Source organism: Notothenia rossii, assembly GCF_949606895.1.
Source record: "Notothenia rossii genome assembly, chromosome: 4".
In the NCBI taxonomy this organism is placed as follows: domain Eukaryota; kingdom Metazoa; phylum Chordata; class Actinopteri; order Perciformes; family Nototheniidae; genus Notothenia; species Notothenia rossii.
Window position 1 is genome coordinate 79,641,656 of NC_136902.1, and position 18,740 is coordinate 79,660,395.

The 18,740-nt window shown below is 42.6% G+C and overlaps 1 protein-coding gene across 2 annotated transcripts; it reads left to right on the forward strand.

Annotated features, from left to right (window-relative positions):
• The first annotated feature begins 311 nt into the window (after nucleotides 1-311).
• prpf8 (pre-mRNA processing factor 8) lies at nucleotides 312-18,222 on the forward strand. Of its 2 annotated transcripts, none has more exons than XM_079677819.1 (43): nucleotides 312-481; nucleotides 1,291-1,411; nucleotides 1,524-1,692; nucleotides 1,876-2,040; nucleotides 2,161-2,379; nucleotides 2,478-2,690; nucleotides 2,997-3,122; nucleotides 3,251-3,356; nucleotides 3,717-3,907; nucleotides 4,049-4,168; nucleotides 4,284-4,473; nucleotides 5,133-5,252; nucleotides 5,592-5,726; nucleotides 5,867-5,996; nucleotides 6,138-6,334; nucleotides 7,305-7,511; nucleotides 7,920-8,083; nucleotides 8,173-8,299; nucleotides 8,502-8,694; nucleotides 8,853-9,040; nucleotides 9,581-9,819; nucleotides 10,006-10,152; nucleotides 10,257-10,467; nucleotides 10,777-10,893; nucleotides 10,983-11,230; nucleotides 11,319-11,498; nucleotides 11,622-11,757; nucleotides 11,951-12,120; nucleotides 12,298-12,427; nucleotides 12,560-12,706; nucleotides 12,817-12,977; nucleotides 13,111-13,302; nucleotides 13,769-14,006; nucleotides 14,177-14,305; nucleotides 14,602-14,715; nucleotides 14,828-15,001; nucleotides 15,222-15,415; nucleotides 15,543-15,782; nucleotides 15,904-16,045; nucleotides 16,211-16,351; nucleotides 16,459-16,598; nucleotides 16,879-17,081; nucleotides 17,582-18,222. In XM_079677819.1, exons 2-43 carry the CDS (start codon nucleotides 1,303-1,305, stop codon nucleotides 17,734-17,736), a joined length of 7,017 nt encoding a protein of 2,338 aa, XP_079533945.1. In that variant the 5' UTR covers nucleotides 312-481; nucleotides 1,291-1,302; the 3' UTR covers nucleotides 17,737-18,222. The 2 variants fall into 2 exon arrangements, with proteins under 2 accessions (XP_079533945.1, XP_079533946.1); XM_079677820.1 differs by having other exon boundaries at nucleotides 316-473.
• The last annotated feature ends 518 nt before the right edge of the window (nucleotides 18,223-18,740 follow it).

Below are 18,740 nucleotides of genomic sequence, written 5' to 3' on the forward strand. Positions count from 1 at the left end.
GTAGAAACATAAAGCAACCACTTTCGCGGCTTAAACAAATGAAACACATTTATACTTATAATAAAATGTGATACTGCATTGTTCATCTTCATATTTTTATTGTTAGAATGTTATGTTTGTATCATAGACTGGTTTTTATACAATGTTTGTATCACTCCAACACTACAGGTGGCAGTCGTGCGCCGGAAACGGGATCATCCGGGTACTTGCAAAATTGCGCTTGTCCAACGTTTGCGTAAGTTTTCGACGTAGATCTCCAGACGCTAAGTGCGAAGAAGAACGTATATCCGGCGTACGGTTTACTGTGAATCCCACTGAACTGCGTCCATCGTGTGGCCGCCGTCGTGTTTTATAAAGACAGTCAACACAACAGAGCACCTGGAAAAAGGAACAATACAACTTTGAAAGAGAAATGATGTGGTAGTTGATTGTCTGTGGAACACGGCTGTCTGCAACGCTAAGAAATCCCACAGGTAGTGAGGTGGGTGTTATTTTCGTTGTGTTACTTATCACACAGTCGTTAGCTTGTGTGCTAGTGTTGGCTAACTTACCGCTTCAGACACGCATGGCCTTGATGACCAACTTCATTGTTCTGTAGCTTGGTGTAAGCTGTGTTTTAAATAACAGCCAATTAGATTTGTAAAAGTCACCGAATCGAGTAATGAGTCAAGTCTGCCGTTATTTTGAAGTTGTGCACAACGTTACTGTTTCTTCCGTACTAGAAGCCATGTTGAGCTAACGGCTAGCTTATTAGTTGAATGGTACTGTTAGCATTTTAGATTATGTGCAATAGTTTTATATGTATTTGTGGCAAAATAAAAGTACCTGTTTGTCTCACATCGCCAAGATTACATTTAATACAATCTATAAGGATTTCTCAAATATTGCATGGGTCATATAATGTGCGTATATTGTTACAGAACCAGGGACCACTCCATACTGTTCAGAGGTGGTAGGAGTACTGACATCTTGTACTAATGTAAAAGTAGAAGTACCAGAGAGCAGGAACACTCTGTTACTAGTACAAGTAATCCAAATTCAGATTTTCCATTTCAGAATGATATATATCATATGTTTTGATTATAACTATTGATGCAATAGTCTTTATCACAGCTGGTAAAGGTGGAGCTAATTTGAATTCATTTGGCTTTTATGAGTGATACATTCTCTTAACGGGAAAACATTGTTATCTTAATAATTTAATTAATTACATTTTAATTTATAACAAATAAACGTGGACAACACATTCAGGATCAGAATATGTTTATTAATGAAACTGTTTGTTTTCAGGTGTGATACACCATGGCTGCTACCTTCCCCTACAGAGGGGTCCCTGGAGGGATGCCACCGGGTGTTCCCCCTCCCATACCTGTCCCGGACTACATGTCTGAGGAAAAGCTGCAGGAGAAAGGTACGTTGGCTCTCTATTAGCACAGAAAGTCCCCATTTTTGTTCAAAATTGCAATGTTTATGTTACAAGTGGAGGTGATTCATTGTGTTGTTATTGTCCTCCCACTCAAAAGCAAGAAAATGGCAGCACTTGCAGGCAAAGCGCTACTCAGAAAAGAGAAAGTTTGGCTTTGTGGATGCCCAGAAGGAAGACATGCCACCTGAGCATGTCCGCAAGATCATCAGGGACCATGGAGACATGACCAACAGAAAGTTTCGCCATGACAAGAGGGTGTACCTCGGGTAAAAAAATGATCAGATTAGTAAACAATTTTGTCAATTCAAAAATAGTTTTTTTTTTGCTAGAAAGTAATGGACATATACTCTTAAACAGATTTTTTTGGTGCACAAGTTCTTTTTTGTTAATTGGTTAGGAAGATTTATCACTACCGTAGCTTATCATGTATGTTTGTTTTGCTTGAACAGTGCCCTCAAGTACATGCCCCATGCAGTGCTGAAGCTGCTGGAAAACATGCCTATGCCCTGGGAACAGATCAGAGACGTGCCTGTCCTCTACCACATTACCGGAGCTATTTCTTTTGTGAATGAAATCCCTTGGGTCATAGAGCCGGTCTACATCGCACAGTGGGGGTAAGTGAAAGCTTGATGCTATTCCTTTGTCATTTTTGTTGGACATGAAACTAAATGTATGTGCACATTTAGTTTATAATAAATATATCTAATCATTTCTGTAATGTATCCTCCTCACAGCACTATGTGGATCATGATGCGACGTGAGAAGCGTGATCGTCGTCACTTCAAGCGGATGCGATTTCCTCCATTTGATGATGAGGAACCGCCGCTGGATTATGCAGACAACATCCTTGATGTGGAACCACTGGAGGCGATCCAGATGGAGCTGGACAATGAGGAGGACTCTCCTGTTGCAGAGTGGCTCTATGATCACCAACCCCTCAAAGACGCAAACAAGTAAGCCCTCATGTCATTCTTTACAGACAAACATTTAAAGTTCATATTTAGATTATGTGTAGCCAGCAGAATTGAAATGACACTGTTTTCCTCTTCAGGTTTGTGAATGGCACCACCTACCGTCGCTGGCAGTTCACACTGCCTATGATGTCCACACTGTACCGCCTGGCCAATCAGCTGCTCACAGACCTGGTGGATTTCAACTACTTCTATCTGTTTGACCTCAAGGCCTTCTTCACTTCCAAGGCCTTGAATATGGCCATCCCTGGAGGACCAAAGTTTGAGCCACTTGTCAGAGACATCAACCTTCAGTAAGGGCCTCTTGCCTTTTTAAATAAATTAAGATCTTTAGACTCAATACTGTTTTTTATTTAGCAGATGTTGCGCTTACTTTGCATGAGCACAACTTGCATGTTCATGTAAAACAGGTTGTTTTAGATTCTTGAAATTATTTGATTATTTAAGTTAAAATACTTTGTATGATATATAATACATTACATTTATATAGCGCTTTTCCTGGCACTCAAAGCGCTTACAAGCAAGCAACAAGTAATATATGTTCTATGTATCATTTTATATGATTTGTGACTAAGTTTATCCTTCTGTGTCTTCTGCAGGGATGAAGACTGGAATGAGTTCAATGACATCAACAAGATCATTATCCGACAGCCTATCAGGACAGAGTACAAAATCGCTTTCCCCTACTTGTACAACAACTTGCCGCACTATGTCCACCTAACCTGGTAAGAAATTAATGAATGGATGAGTTATTTCTTATAGATGTAAACAACGAGTCGATGTAACTCTAATATAAATAAATAAAACATGAAGTGTCAGTATTGAGTTAAAACCGATGTCTTTACCCTCACAGGTATCATACACCCAACGTGGTGTTCATCAAGACGGAGGATCCAGATCTCCCAGCGTTCTACTTCGACCCGCTGATCAACCCAATTTCCCACAGACACTCTGTCAAGGTAAGTTTGTTTGATTGTGGCTAATCATCCATATTTGACAGCTGTGAAAAAAAATAACTTTTATTCGCAATGAAATTTAGAGACGTAGATTTTGAACAAAATCCTCTTACAAAGGCGCACTTGCATTGGTCTGCTTGCCCGTGCGTAAGAACTGGAGGAATATTAAAATGAATGGTGACTTTATATCTGACTGGCTGCAGTAGCAGTTGGCCTCTTCATCGTTCAGACATTATTTCTCATTATTTGAAGTTAAGAGTTTAAACTGATAAGTGGTTAAAGTATCTGCAGAAGTATCTGTTCTATTTCAAAGTAAAGATTCTTGAACTCACTTTTTCTTTTAAAAATGTCCTGCACCACCAGAGTCAGGAGCCTCTGCCTGATGATGACGAGGAGTTTGAGCTTCCTGAGTATGTGGAGCCCCTCCTCAAGGAGACCCCACTCTACACAGACAACACAGCCAATGGCATCGCTCTGCTGTGGGCACCGAGACCCTTCAACCTCAGATCTGGCCGCACAAGGCGTGCCATTGATATCCCCCTGATCAAGAACTGGTGAGCAAAATACCAACATGTTGAGGGGAATGTAGGATGACTCGCAGATTGCAAAGAGCTGGGTTTGCCATGTTGGAAATGTCATTTTGTGTATCTCATTCATGTGATAAATTCTAAATGGTTGTTGTTAATTTTCTCCAGGTATCGTGAGCACTGCCCTGCAGGACAGCCAGTGAAAGTGCGTGTGTCCTACCAGAAACTTCTCAAGTACTATGTGCTTAATGCTCTCAAACACAGACCACCCAAAGCCCAGAAGAAGAGGTGAGCATCATTGGAAACTTTATTTTGATTTCCTTTTTAACCCATATTTATGCGAAAGGGTTTTTGCTCATCAATTGTTTTAAAATAAAAAGATTTTCCTTCCGTTGCATTTCAGGTATCTGTTCCGCTCCTTCAAGGCCACCAAGTTCTTCCAGTCCACCAAGCTGGACTGGGTGGAGGTCGGTCTGCAAGTCTGTCGTCAGGGTTACAACATGCTCAATCTGCTTATCCATCGTAAGAACCTCAACTACCTGCATCTGGATTACAACTTCAACCTGAAGCCTGTCAAGACACTGACCACAAAGGTACAATCTCCAGAGCAGAACTACCTGTTGTTGTTGTTGTTGACATTGTATGTGCGCAGTGTAGGTCAAATGTAGCTTTAATTATGTTTTATTGCACTTCTGTTGGAAGCTTAAAAACAAATATTTACAATCTGATGGTCAAAATCAGTTTTGTATTGTATGTATTTCAGTTTTGATATCAAGCTGAGTTGTTAAGTGACGTTAAAGTTATTACCCACATAAGTAATTACTTATTATAATCTACCAAGATAGATGACCTTTTGAGTTTGTAATGTAATCCTCTTACAAAGGCGCACTTGCATTGGTCTGCTTGCCTGTGCGTAAGAACTGGAGGAATATTAAAATGAATGGTGACTTTTATATTTGACTGGCTGCAGTAGCAGTTGGCCTCTTCATTGTTCAGACATTGCTCATAACAACTTTGTTTAGGAACACTTAATACAAAATGTTTTCTTTATTTAGCCATTTTTGTTAATGTTATTTTTTTAGTATACTTTTGTTTGAAGTGTAGACACACACACACACACACACACACACACACACACACACACACACACACACACACATTTACAATCTGAAGCTCAAAATCTAGTCAAACCACATTTTTTCCATGTGTTCCGGTTTTGATCTACAGCTGTGTTGTTGTCTTTGTCCCCAAGGAAAGAAAGAAGTCCCGATTCGGAAATGCCTTCCACCTGTGCAGAGAGGTGCTGCGCCTCAGCAAGCTGGTGGTGGACAGCCACGTGCAGTACAGGCTGGGAAATGTTGATGCCTTCCAGGTTAGTTCAGCGGAAGATTTTGCAAGTCCCGTCTGTACCTGAGCTAACTTACCTACACACTTTGTCTTTTGGAGGTTACAATGAATCTTGTTGACTGGACAAATAAAGCTCCTGAGTTTTGTCTGTTGTAGTTAAAGTTTAAATCTATTCTGCGAGGGAAGGGGGTTAAAAGTTCAAACTACTTGCCATGTAAAACAAGGCGCTTTTAAATGACATGGTTTTTTAGGAAGGTTTCTGTTATCAGAAAGTTTGATGACTCATCATTTGTTGTGATTGTCTTAACTACTGTGCAGTCATTTCATTCTCGTCTAATCCTAGCTTTTCAACTCTGTATTGTAGTTGTCCGATGGTCTGCAGTACATCTTCGCCCACGTTGGTCAGCTGACTGGCATGTACCGTTACAAGTACAAGTTGATGAGACAAATCCGGATGTGCAAAGATCTGAAGCATCTCATTTACTACCGGTTCAACACTGTAAGTTAACCTTCTTGTGCATTGGAAATATGTTTTGGTGTCCATTTAATAGCATTTCCCCTACACACAATCATTTGGGCTTTTAAAGATATTATGATTTGTTGTATACTGACTTGTCTTTTTATCTATTTTAAAATCAGGGTCCTGTTGGCAAGGGCCCAGGCTGTGGCTTCTGGGCTCCAGGCTGGAGGGTGTGGCTGTTCTTCATGAGAGGGATCACTCCGCTGTTGGAGAGGTGGCTGGGAAATCTGCTCGCCAGGCAGTTCGAAGGTATGAAGAAGTACTTTTTTTATTTTTGTTTTGATGGGGAACAATATTATTTCAGCAAAAAAATTGTATGAGGCACAAAGGTTTGCATTTGCAGTAATTACTTGACGTTTAAGCTACAATTGTTTTTGATTGCCTCATCAGGACGTCACTCCAAGGGCGTAGCCAAGACTGTGACCAAACAGCGCGTGGAGTCTCACTTTGACCTGGAGTTGCGTGCCGCCGTGATGCATGACATCCTGGACATGATGCCTGAGGGCATCAAACAGAACAAAGCCAGAACCATCCTGCAGCACCTCAGTGAATCCTGGAGGTGCTGGAAGGCCAACATCCCCTGGAAGGTCAGTGCATGACCGGGATCAGGTCCTATCTGACTAAATACCATATACACCTCTCCACTACTACTACTTTAAGTGTAATAATGCATAGACTGCTTGGGCTTTGACTACTTGAAGTTGTATATAGCTTGAACTAAAATGTAAGCACTGTTGACCGGTTTGGCATATAGATTAGCTGGTTTCAGAAATATTTCACTGCAATATTCTTTTCCCTCATTTTAAAATCCATGATACGAAACATTTGAAGGTTAAAAAAAGATACTGGAAATAGTGTTCGCTAAAGTGTTTCAACACTTTTGTTCCACTTTTAGTTGAGCCACAATAAACCAAATCTGAATTGTAGAGATGTCCCGATCCGATCACGTGATCGGGGATCGGAGACGATCACGTGATTTTCAAAAGATCGGAATCGGGAGAAAAGAATCGGGGATCGGGATTTATTTTTATTTATTTATTTAAATACTTTTTTAAATTTTGTATTCAATGTTACAAAACAAAAATGACCATGTTCAAGTCTTAAAGTCATCCTGAGGCCTTAGTTTTGGTTTCAAATTACAGAACATCATGGATGTGTTGCTTCTTTGGGGCTTGTTTTCATAGACCTGGTTGCTTATTTCTCTCAAATCTGGCAACAGAGAGATTAGGACGCAGTGTCTAATACTAGCAGTAAGCTAACGAGTACTGATGAGCTTTGTTTTGATCCAATGCTGCACAACTGAACTGATCCAATGCTGCTGTGAAAAAAAGAAGCTATATCCATGTTGGATAGAATACCCAATTTAAATTAAAAAAAAAAGAACCTTAAGGGACAACTTGAATGCTTTTTTTTCTCTTAATGCATTGCATAAAGATCGGATCGGGAAAAATCGGTATTGGCAAATTGTCAAAATCAAATCATTGGGATCGGATCGGGAGCAAAAAAAGGTGATCGGGACATCCCTACTGAATTGTTATGTTCTTCCCATCACTACAGGTGCCCGGCCTGCCCACTCCCATTGAGAACATGATCCTGCGCTACGTGAAGGCTAAAGCTGACTGGTGGACCAACACGGCTCACTACAACCGTGAGCGAATCCGCCGTGGAGCCACTGTGGATAAGACGGTGTGCAAGAAGAACCTGGGGAGACTGACCCGTCTGTACCTGAAGGCTGAGCAGGAGAGGCAGCACAACTACCTGAAGGTAACACAGAAAAACAAAGCTCAAAAAGGAAATGTGTTTATGCCCACATCTGAATTGACTAATTATAAACATTTAATGTCTGATAGTCAACCGTTTGTAAAGATGTCCTCTTACAAAGGCGCACTTGCATTGGTCTGCTTGCCTTGGAATATTAAACTGAATGTTGACTGGCTGCAGTAGCAGCTGGCCTCTTCTTCATTCAGACATTATTTGAAGTTAAGAGAACTAATATGTGGTTAAACTCCAGCAGAAGTTAAATCATTGAGATCTGTTCTTCTTGTATTTATCACTGGTTGCAGCTGTAGTTGATTCCTTACCATTCAGATATTGCTTCTGATACATGCCTAATAACAACTTAGTTTAGTATTTTGCCATTTTTGTAAATGATTGTAAATATTCTGTCTGCAGGATGGCCCCTACATCACAGCTGAAGAGGCGGTGGCCATTTACACCACCACTGTTCATTGGCTGGAGAGTCGGCGGTTCTCCCCCATCCCTTTCCCTCCCCTGTCCTACAAACACGACACCAAGCTGCTCATCCTGGCCCTGGAGAGGCTCAAGGAAGCATACAGGTAAAGGCAGTTTCAACATGAATAACTTCATCAGCAAATGAGGGTACATTGTTTTCTTGATATTGAGTTTGTGTCTCTTTGTCCCTTAGTGTGAAGTCCCGTCTGAACCAGAGTCAGAGGGAGGAGCTGGGTCTGATTGAGCAGGCTTACGACAATCCTCACGAGGCCTTGTCCAGGATCAAACGTCACTTGCTCACCCAGAGAGCCTTCAAAGAGGTCAGCACCAGGACATGCAGATACTTTTAGTTCACTCTGTAGTTTATGCTGACAAACATGTGGAATTTTTAAAAGCTGAAGAAAAATGGCTGCTCATTTATGCCAAAAATCATAATAATTTTGGTCAATATTTAAATCACAATTATTTAGCACCCATCATATCTGCTTCCTATCAGTCTCTCAACTACTTCTTCCTTTACAGGTTGGTATTGAGTTCATGGACTTGTACAGTCACCTGGTGCCTGTGTATGATGTCGAGCCCCTGGAGAAGATCACAGATGCCTACCTCGACCAGTACCTGTGGTACGAGGCAGACAAAAGGCGTCTGTTCCCACCCTGGATCAAACCTGCTGACACTGAACCCCCACCACTGCTGGTCTACAAGTGGTGCCAAGGTCAGAGCCATTCATAATGGAGGGTTTCCCGAATGAAATTATAATCATATGTAATGAGTGAGGTTGGGTTTCTTAGTAACCTATATCACATCTAATGAATCCTGTAATGTTAGCAGAATCAAATGTTATCTGAAGGCTTTCTGTTATTTTCTCTTCAGGCATCAACAACTTGCAGGACGTGTGGGAGACGGCGGAGGGAGAGTGCAACGTGATGCTGGAGTCTCGCTACGAGAAGATGTACGAGAAGATCGATCTGACCCTGCTCAACAGGCTGCTGCGTCTCATTGTTGACCACAACATCGCTGATTACATGACAGCCAAGAACAATGTGGTCATCAACTACAAGGTAACTACACTCATTCAACCCTGTAAGGCTTTTATACATAACTCCTCGGGTATAAGGAACCTTTTGATCAGTGTAAAGACATTTTAAAGGTGCGGTAGGTAATTCACTTCAGAAACACTTTTTGTTATATTCCATGGAATGCTCTTAACATCCTGATAGCAATGAATATCTTAAATGCTTTGACAATAAATACATTACAAAAATGTCATCTGTGGAAGCCGTGGCGCTGTAAAAAGAACGACCAATCATCTGAGCCGGCCCGGCTAAAATAACTGGATGGCCTACCTGCCTGTCAGCCTTCAATCTGTGCACAAATGTATCTCGTACCCTCGTTGGTCATGTTCGTGTGTGTTGGAGGAGGGGCTCTGTAAGGAAGTCTGAAGGAAGGGGCAGATTTTTTTCCGGCTGCGTGCTTTCAAATTCTAGCGCACTCGAGCTGGTGTCTCCGTTCTTGCCTACCCTACCTTTAAAGTGGTTCTTGATTGACGTACAGTTTTTACTTGTGTTTGATCTAAATGTTTATCTTTGTCTCTTTTCTAGGACATGAACCACACAAACTCCTACGGCATCATCAGAGGGCTGCAGTTTGCCTCATTCATTGTGCAGTACTACGGCCTGGTGATGGACCTGCTGGTCCTGGGTCTGCACCGTGCCAGTGAGATGGCTGGCCCGCCTCAGATGCCCAATGACTTCCTCAGTTTCCAAGACACACCCACGGAGAGCGCCCACCCAATCCGACTGTACTGCCGTTACATCGACCGCATCCACATCTTCTTCAGGTGGGGTTGAATCACCAAAATGATTGATGGTCCTAAGATAAACCATTTGGAAAGCCTTTCTGCTTTACATTTTTGAAATCTGTACTAACTGTACTTGGCTTCTACCTTTACTGCCTGAAAGTAATTTGTGAACATGGATGAAAAAGTGTTTTCATTGATTAATTATAAGTCAAATGACTTTTTCAGGTTCTCTGCTGATGAGGCCAGGGATCTGATTCAGAGGTACCTGACGGAGCATCCAGACCCCAACAATGAGAACATTGTGGGTTATAACAACAAGAAGTGCTGGCCCCGCGATGCCCGCATGAGACTGATGAAGCATGACGTCAACCTGTGAGTTCCGCCTCAACATTTGATTAAATATAATTCTATGTTGAACATTCAAATCTTCATACCAAATTTGCAGGCAAAAAGTAATCTTCTTTTTATTCTCCCAGGGGACGTGCTGTTTTCTGGGACATCAAGAACCGCCTGCCCAGATCCGTCACCACGGTGCAGTGGGAGAACAGCTTTGTTTCCGTCTACAGCAAAGACAACCCCAACCTGCTCTTCAACATGTGCGGGTTTGAGTGCCGTATCTTGCCAAAGTGCCGCACCAGCTACGAGGAGTTCACTCACAAGGACGGTGTGTGGAACCTGCAGAACGAGGTGAGGAATTGTTGCCCAAAACAAGCATCTGTTATGCTGAGGAATTAATGTGGCAGTTTGCCAGAACAGTGCTTTAACTAATCGATGTCTAATGTCAGTTCTATGGGTGTACCGATCCATCATGGACTTTTAATATCGGCACAATATTCTTGTCTAATGAATCAATATAATATCCTTATGGGATTCAACTTTACACACAGTCAATACAGTACTGACACTTGCATCTTATGATAGCATCACTGCTACCCGTCTTAAAATGGTCGTGATCTCATTTCTGTTTTTAAGTTCTCTTATTGTTTGCCTGTGTAGGTCACCAAAGAGAGGACCGCACAGTGTTTCCTGCGCGTGGATGACGAATCAATGCAGCGTTTCCACAACAGAGTGCGGCAGATCCTGATGGCCTCTGGATCCACCACATTCACCAAGGTCAGCTGACAACCCTCTTCAAAAAACCAGATCAGAAGCAGAAAATATTGTCGTCAGAATATTTCACTCTGTCCCCTGTTGACCTCCAGATTGTGAACAAATGGAACACGGCTCTGATTGGTCTGATGACGTACTTCCGCGAGGCTGTGGTCAACACCCAGGAGCTCCTGGACCTGCTGGTGAAGTGCGAGAACAAGATCCAGACTCGTATCAAGATCGGCCTGAACTCCAAAATGCCTAGCCGCTTCCCTCCTGTCGTCTTCTACACCCCCAAAGAGTTGGGTGGGCTTGGCATGCTGTCCATGGGCCACGTGCTTATTCCTCAGTCGGACCTGCGGTAAGTTGGCATGCAGGCTGTTCTGTAAGTCATCTTGTAAATGTAATGAGCAAACTGGGTTTTAAATCTTCTTTTCTCCTTCCACCAGGTGGTCCAAGCAGACAGACGTGGGTATTACCCATTTCAGGTCTGGAATGAGCCACGAAGAGGACCAGCTGATTCCTAACTTGTATCGGTACATTCAGCCATGGGAGAGCGAGTTCATCGACTCTCAGCGGGTTTGGGCCGAGTACGCTCTCAAGAGGCAGGAGGCCATCGCCCAGAACAGGTACTGCCTCCATCAGCGATAACATGTGTTTGTGAATGGAATCTGACAATCTAATTGTTTTATTGAATAAACATGAACAGAAACTGGACGAGGCTAATAGCAGTGTGTTGTTCTCTGCTTTAGGCGTCTGACCCTGGAGGATCTGGAGGACTCATGGGACAGAGGCATCCCTCGTATCAACACACTTTTCCAGAAGGACAGACACACACTGGCCTATGACAAAGGCTGGAGAGTCAGGACAGATTTCAAACAGTACCAGGTATGATGAAGACATGTCGAAGTACAAAACTATTTTGGGAGAGTCGCTTTTTTGTTTTAATAGTTTCTTTTTAAAGTACCAAAATCCCAACAATTAGCCTTAACACTGTATCTTGCACGTTATAATACTGTACAAGTTGCATTCAAGGTTCAACAAGCATTTAGTGATTGATGACTGTCTTGTTGTTTTGCAGGTACTGAAGCAGAATCCGTTCTGGTGGACCCACCAGAGGCACGATGGCAAACTGTGGAACCTGAACAACTACCGCACAGACATGATCCAGGCTCTGGGCGGAGTGGAGGGCATCCTGGAACACACACTCTTTAAGGGCACTTACTTTCCCACCTGGGAGGGTCTCTTCTGGTAAGATCACTTTGAAACTTACAATGCTTATGGTGCAATCATTGAGGATACATAACAGTTTGATAGTTTTAGAGCTCACACTGATATTAAAGAAAATGCTTGTTCACTTTCTGTAATTGTGGATAATGTTTATTCGTTCATTGAAAATCATCAACCGTGTCAATTTCTGGACTTTAGGGAAAAGGCCAGTGGTTTTGAGGAGTCCATGAAATGGAAGAAGCTGACCAATGCCCAGAGGTCTGGTTTGAACCAAATCCCCAACCGTCGCTTCACACTTTGGTGGTCCCCCACCATCAACAGAGCAAACGTAAGTACAACCAACATTTTGTAAATGTTTCTCTTCCATATTAGAAATAATGTTTAGTTCCCTGGAGAATAGATGTTTGGGTCCAAGTGGTTAAAATGTCTCAACTTACATTTTCTCTCCCTCTGTCTTTAGGTGTATGTAGGTTTCCAGGTACAACTTGATCTGACAGGAATCTTCATGCACGGCAAGATCCCCACTCTGAAGATCTCCCTCATTCAGATCTTCAGGGCTCACTTGTGGCAGAAGATTCATGAGAGCGTCGTCATGGATCTCTGTCAGGTAGGGTTTATTTCTTTACCTCATTACGGACGAGTGCACTGAAGTTTAAAACGTTCCTTTTATTTATGACTTGTTCTTTGTGATTATAACTTTTACGTTTTTGTTTGCAGGTGTTTGATCAGGAGCTGGATGCTCTTGAGATTGAGACGGTGCAGAAGGAGACCATCCATCCCAGGAAGTCATACAAGATGAACTCCTCCTGTGCAGACATCCTGCTCTTTGCATCATACAAGTGGAACGTCTCTCGGCCATCTCTGCTTGCTGACTCAAAGTATGCATTTTAAAGCTTTATTTAAATGACTTTCCTAAATAATAATGCATTTCATAAACTCTGTCAAGGAAGCAGTTTAACAGTTACTTTATGTATTCTTTATATGAATTAAAATGTGCACCTCCTCCTACAGGGACGTGATGGACAGCACCACCACACAGAAGTACTGGATCGACATCCAGCTGCGCTGGGGTGACTATGACTCTCATGACATCGAGCGCTACGCCAGGGCCAAGTTCCTGGACTACACCACGGACAACATGAGTATCTACCCCTCCCCCACTGGAGTGCTCATCGCTATCGACCTGGCTTACAACCTCCACAGGTTAGCATTGTTTATAGAGCTGAGTAAATAAGAAACATGATGGCAGGTATTTACTTAATAATGTAGAAGGGAAACTAACTAGTGAGCCACATCATCCTTTTTTGCTCAACTGTCTGATCTTGGTGTAACATGATTATATTGGCTACTCGAATGAGTAAAAGTGGAAAAGGAAAGGGGGGGGGGGGGAGAGAAAGTGTCATGCAAATGTTTTATGGCATTGTCTGGATCTTTGCATCCACATGTTCATTATAACAAGTATGTTCTGCTGAAGCATTCACACTAGCTTCCTAACTTGTTTAACATAATGGTAACTGTCTGCGACAGAAAGTCACTTCAGCTCCAATGGTTATGTTTAGTAGACGTTGTCTGAACTGGCCATCCACACAGCAAATGTTGATGGGGGGGGGGGGGGGATAAATGCTTAAATGAGTAATTAACGGTGTTTATCATTGTATCTCCTTCTTAGTGCCTATGGTAACTGGTTCCCTGGAAGCAAGCCTCTGATCCAGCAGGCCATGGCCAAGATCATGAAGGCCAACCCGGCCCTGTATGTGCTCAGAGAGCGCATCCGCAAGGGTCTGCAGCTGTACTCCTCCGAGCCCACTGAGCCCTACCTGTCCTCTCAGAACTACGGAGAACTCTTCTCCAACCAGATCATCTGGTTTGTGGACGACACCAACGTGTACCGAGTCACCATCCACAAGGTGAGGACTGACTCCTCCCCCTCTAGTTACTCAATGAAGAGTCGATGTGCACTAACATTGTTTTTAGGAATGGCTCTTAAAGTTCTCTGGATTTTGTTGCTTTTGCATTGGAATAAAAATGTTATCCTTTTTTGTTTAGTCAAATGTATTCTCCATCTTCTTCTCAACAGACCTTTGAGGGTAACTTGACCACAAAGCCCATCAACGGAGCTATTTTCATCTTCAACCCCAGGACTGGTCAGCTCTTCCTCAAGATCATTCACACCTCAGTGTGGGCTGGACAGAAGCGTCTGGGACAGGTGCGGCCCTGCTCACCTCCCCTTACCCACCTTTTTATATTGATTCATACACATTCCTATTGTGTTCAATGATCTGAACCCTGGTTTAATTATCTAGTGCAAAATCTTACAATAGTTGTTTTTGAATTTTGTACTATACATGTGTTGGTTTATGAATTCCTTGACTCAAAAGTTTGCAGCTAAGTGACACAAACACACAAACACCTGCCCCACCTTGACAAAGTGACTATTAAGATACACCAAAGCTGCTCATTCCTCCATTATATTCAGACATTATTCCGCCTTTGTCCCTGCAGCTGGCCAAATGGAAGACAGCTGAAGAAGTGGCTGCTCTGATTCGTTCCCTCCCCGTGGAAGAGCAGCCCAAACAGATCATTGTAACCAGGAAGGGCATGCTGGACCCTCTGGAGGTGAGGATCTGTTATGCTTGTAACAGCTGAATGTTCATCTCAGTTCATTTCCTGATGGTCGGATGCAGTCCAATGCCTTTCCAAATCTAATTCCATTGTTTTCTCTGCGTAGGTCCACTTGCTCGACTTCCCCAACATCGTGATCAAAGGTTCTGAGTTGCAGCTGCCCTTCCAGGCCTGTCTGAAGGTGGAGAAGTTTGGAGATCTGATCCTGAAGGCGACCGAGCCTCAGATGGTGCTGTTCAACCTCTACGACGACTGGCTCAAGACCATCTCGTCCTACACAGTGAGTCTCACTCTGTCCCACAGGAGGCTAAGACCAGAATTCAATGAACATTTTTAGATTGACATCACTGTATTGTTTCTCTATGGAAGTTATAACAAGCTGTTAGAAAGAATTTGTGCTTAGGTACCAAGCTAAACTTATTATCATGCATTGATGTTTGATGACATCTACTTATCCCCCGTGTAAATAGTTTTTGTTTGCTGCTCTGCTCCATCTCTAGGCCTTCTCCCGACTTATCCTGATCCTCAGAGCGCTGCACGTCAACAATGACCGTGCCAAGGTGATCCTGAAGCCTGACAAGACCACCATCACCGAGCCTCATCACATCTGGCCCACGCTCACCGACGAAGAATGGATCAAGGTGGAGGTGCAACTCAAAGATCTCATTCTGGCAGATTACGGCAAAAAGAACAAGTGAGTATTTATTCATGCACTGAATATTTCCTGATTATGGGAAACGAATGTTCTGCTCCGTAACTTAATAGCTCAGAATAAAGCCAGTCTTGCGTTGATAGCCAAAGCTTTCATTGTCTTTATCCAGTGTGAACGTGGCCTCACTGACACAGTCTGAGATCCGTGACATCATCCTGGGTATGGAGATCTCTGCTCCCTCACAGCAGCGCCAGCAGATTGCCGAGATTGAGAAGCAAACCAAAGAGCAGTCGCAGCTCACAGCCACGCAGACCCGCACTGTCAACAAGCACGGTGACGAGATCATCACATCCACCACCTCCAACTATGAGACCCAGACCTTCTCATCGAAGACCGAATGGAGAGTCAGGTAAGCAGACAGTTTGTAAAAGGTTTTAGGGATTTCTCCACTCTGGAAAACACTGATATTTAGGGGGTTTTATTGGATCCTTCTCAGTTGGCTTTAATGTTTCTTGTTCTTTACCCTTCAGAGCCATATCTGCTGCCAACCTCCACCTCCGAACCAACCACATCTACGTGTCATCTGACGACATCAAGGAGACGGGCTACACCTACATCCTGCCCAAGAACGTCCTCAAGAAGTTCATCTGCATCTCAGATTTGCGTGCACAGGTATGCAATGGATTAATAATACTATAATTGATAGACATGTATTGTATTGTTTCATTTGAAAATAGTCATGCACACCAGGACATCCCTACCTGAAAGTCCTTCATCATGTCTGGGCAAATGAAAGAAACTATCAATAGATACTGACGGGGCACTGTGTTTTTCCAGATTGCAGGCTACCTGTATGGCACGAGTCCACCAGATAACCCCCAGGTGAAGGAGATCCGTTGTATCGTCATGGTGCCACAGTGGGGGACTCACCAGACTGTTCACCTGCCCAACCAGCTGCCGGGTCATGAATACCTTAAAGTAAGACGGGCATACAGTCAGAGAACCTTTTACAGCTCAGTCTTCTTTTTTTTGTTCCAGTAATTGTTAAGTTTAACTAATATAAATAACTCATCCCCTTAAAACAGGAAATGGAGCCACTCGGATGGATCCATACCCAGCCCAATGAGTCGCCCCAGCTGTCCCCACAGGACGTCACCACGCATGCCAAGGTCATGGCTGACAACCCCTCATGGGACGGAGAGAAAACCATCATCATCACCTGCAGGTATGTTTCATTAACACGGACAGTAAGCACTTTTTACTGGGAAGTAGACCTGAGCAACTTGATATTGTTTAAGACCTGAAACAGAGAAAGGCAATCACACATTTTAAACAAGTAATGGTCTATCTTTTTCATAGATGAAATAATACTGAGGTGGAATAATTACTTCTTTTTTTTTTTTTTACTTAAGTCAGTTTAGAAAAATACACATCTGTTTTCTGCATATTCAGTAATGTTTGATATTAAATGGTACATCATTTTGTATTCTTGCATCTGTTTTCAGCTTCACACCAGGCTCGTGCACGCTCACAGCCTACAAGCTGACACCCAGTGGTTATGAGTGGGGTCGGCAGAACACAGACAAGGGAAACAACCCTAAAGGCTACCTGCCCTCCCACTATGAGAGAGTGCAGATGCTGCTCTCTGACCGCTTCCTGGGCTTCTTCATGGTGCCTGGCCAGGTCTCCTGGAACTACAACTTCATGGGTGAGTACCCCTTATTTCTATTTTATGAAGGGAAACTATTTTTCTGCTTCAATTAACTCCACTTTTGAATAATAGGAAAAAGTAGGTTCCAACTTAGAAATGAACGGCCCTCCTCAAGATTAAAAAAAACAAAAAACCTCTACGCTATAAAATATAATACGTCTTATTTGTAGTGTCCATGTTGTTTCCACAAAAGGACTTGAAGCTCATGAACACACCAAAGACAGCAGAGCAAATTTTAACTCTCGAAATGGTAGTGTCCATGGAGTATATAAATGAACAATAAAGAATTGGTACCATAAATGTATCTTTCCGATTTGTCCCTGTGCCGATTGGATTATAAAGTGCAATAGCATTTTATTCCTCTGACTAACATTCAAATAACTTACTGTGTTTTAAACAACTTTTTTAAGGCAGGGCTGATGTACTGAAGGCATCCATGTCATAGGATTGGCAAAACATGATTTTGAATTAACCATTTTTCCATCGTCTTACTCCAGGTGTTCGCCATGACCCCAACATGAAGTACGACCTGCAGCTGGCCAACCCCATGGAGTTCTACCATGAAGTCCACCGGCCCTCGCACTTCCTAAACTTTGCCTCGCTGCAGGAGGGCGAGGTCTATAACGCAGACCGTGAGGACATGTACGCCTGAGAGCTGACGTCCTGCTCTGCTACACATTTTGTAGATAGCTCTGCAAGAATCCTGTGGAGCCGGTCCAGAACAGCCCTTGTAATATTTCTATTGAACACGTTCAACTGTGATGATTGGAATTTTATGTAAGGCTTAAGGACCTTTTTAGAAACCTGTTAAGTTTTTCTTTTTTTATATTTTCTACAAATGCTTTGTTTTTCCCCACTCTCTCTTTCCTTCTTTATTACAGCAACGTTTCTTCAAAAACATGTTTTTTGTGGCTTGTGATACATCTGAGCATATGTTTATCTATTTGTAGTTTTCTGTACGCAATACTCTGGAGTAATATTTGATAAACAAAACATTGTTTCGAAAGGGATTAAGACTTATTTCCCCAAAACCCCTTTGAGAAATAAATTGAGAGGTGAATTTCAATGCCTCTGCTATACTGTACATCCTGTGACATTGTAGCTTGGATTTAAATAAAGATTACACATTTTTCAGAAACATTTGTCATGTGATGGTGTAATGTGCTGTTTCTTGAATTGCTTAATAAAATTGTATGTAACCAGAAAAAAAGTGACGCATTTATGTTAATATCAACTGTTGCAGGGGAACTTTTTCTTGTTTACTCCCCTCTATGCAGAACACCGCTTAAATGAAACACTCAGCCTGATTTGGTTTTAGTCAACTGATAAAACTCTTTAGAAATGTGGATACAAAATACTTTCCCATTTTGTCTGATATGAAATGTCTCTTTACTGCTTTCAAGCCTGGTATAATGACGTTATTTTGTAGTTTTCTGCTTCCATAGCAGTTCATTTGTCGTGTAATCGATATTTATTGGACAGTTAGAGGTCAGTATTTCTGACAGCAGATCCGCGGAGGAAATTCAGTGTTCACGCTCTACTGCTTCTCTCAGTATGCTCGACCTTGCAGTGTGTGTTTGTGTGTGGGGGGGTGTGTGTGTGTGTGTGGGGGGGGGGGGGCTGTGTATAATTACATTGGTCTGAAAAGTAGGAGGG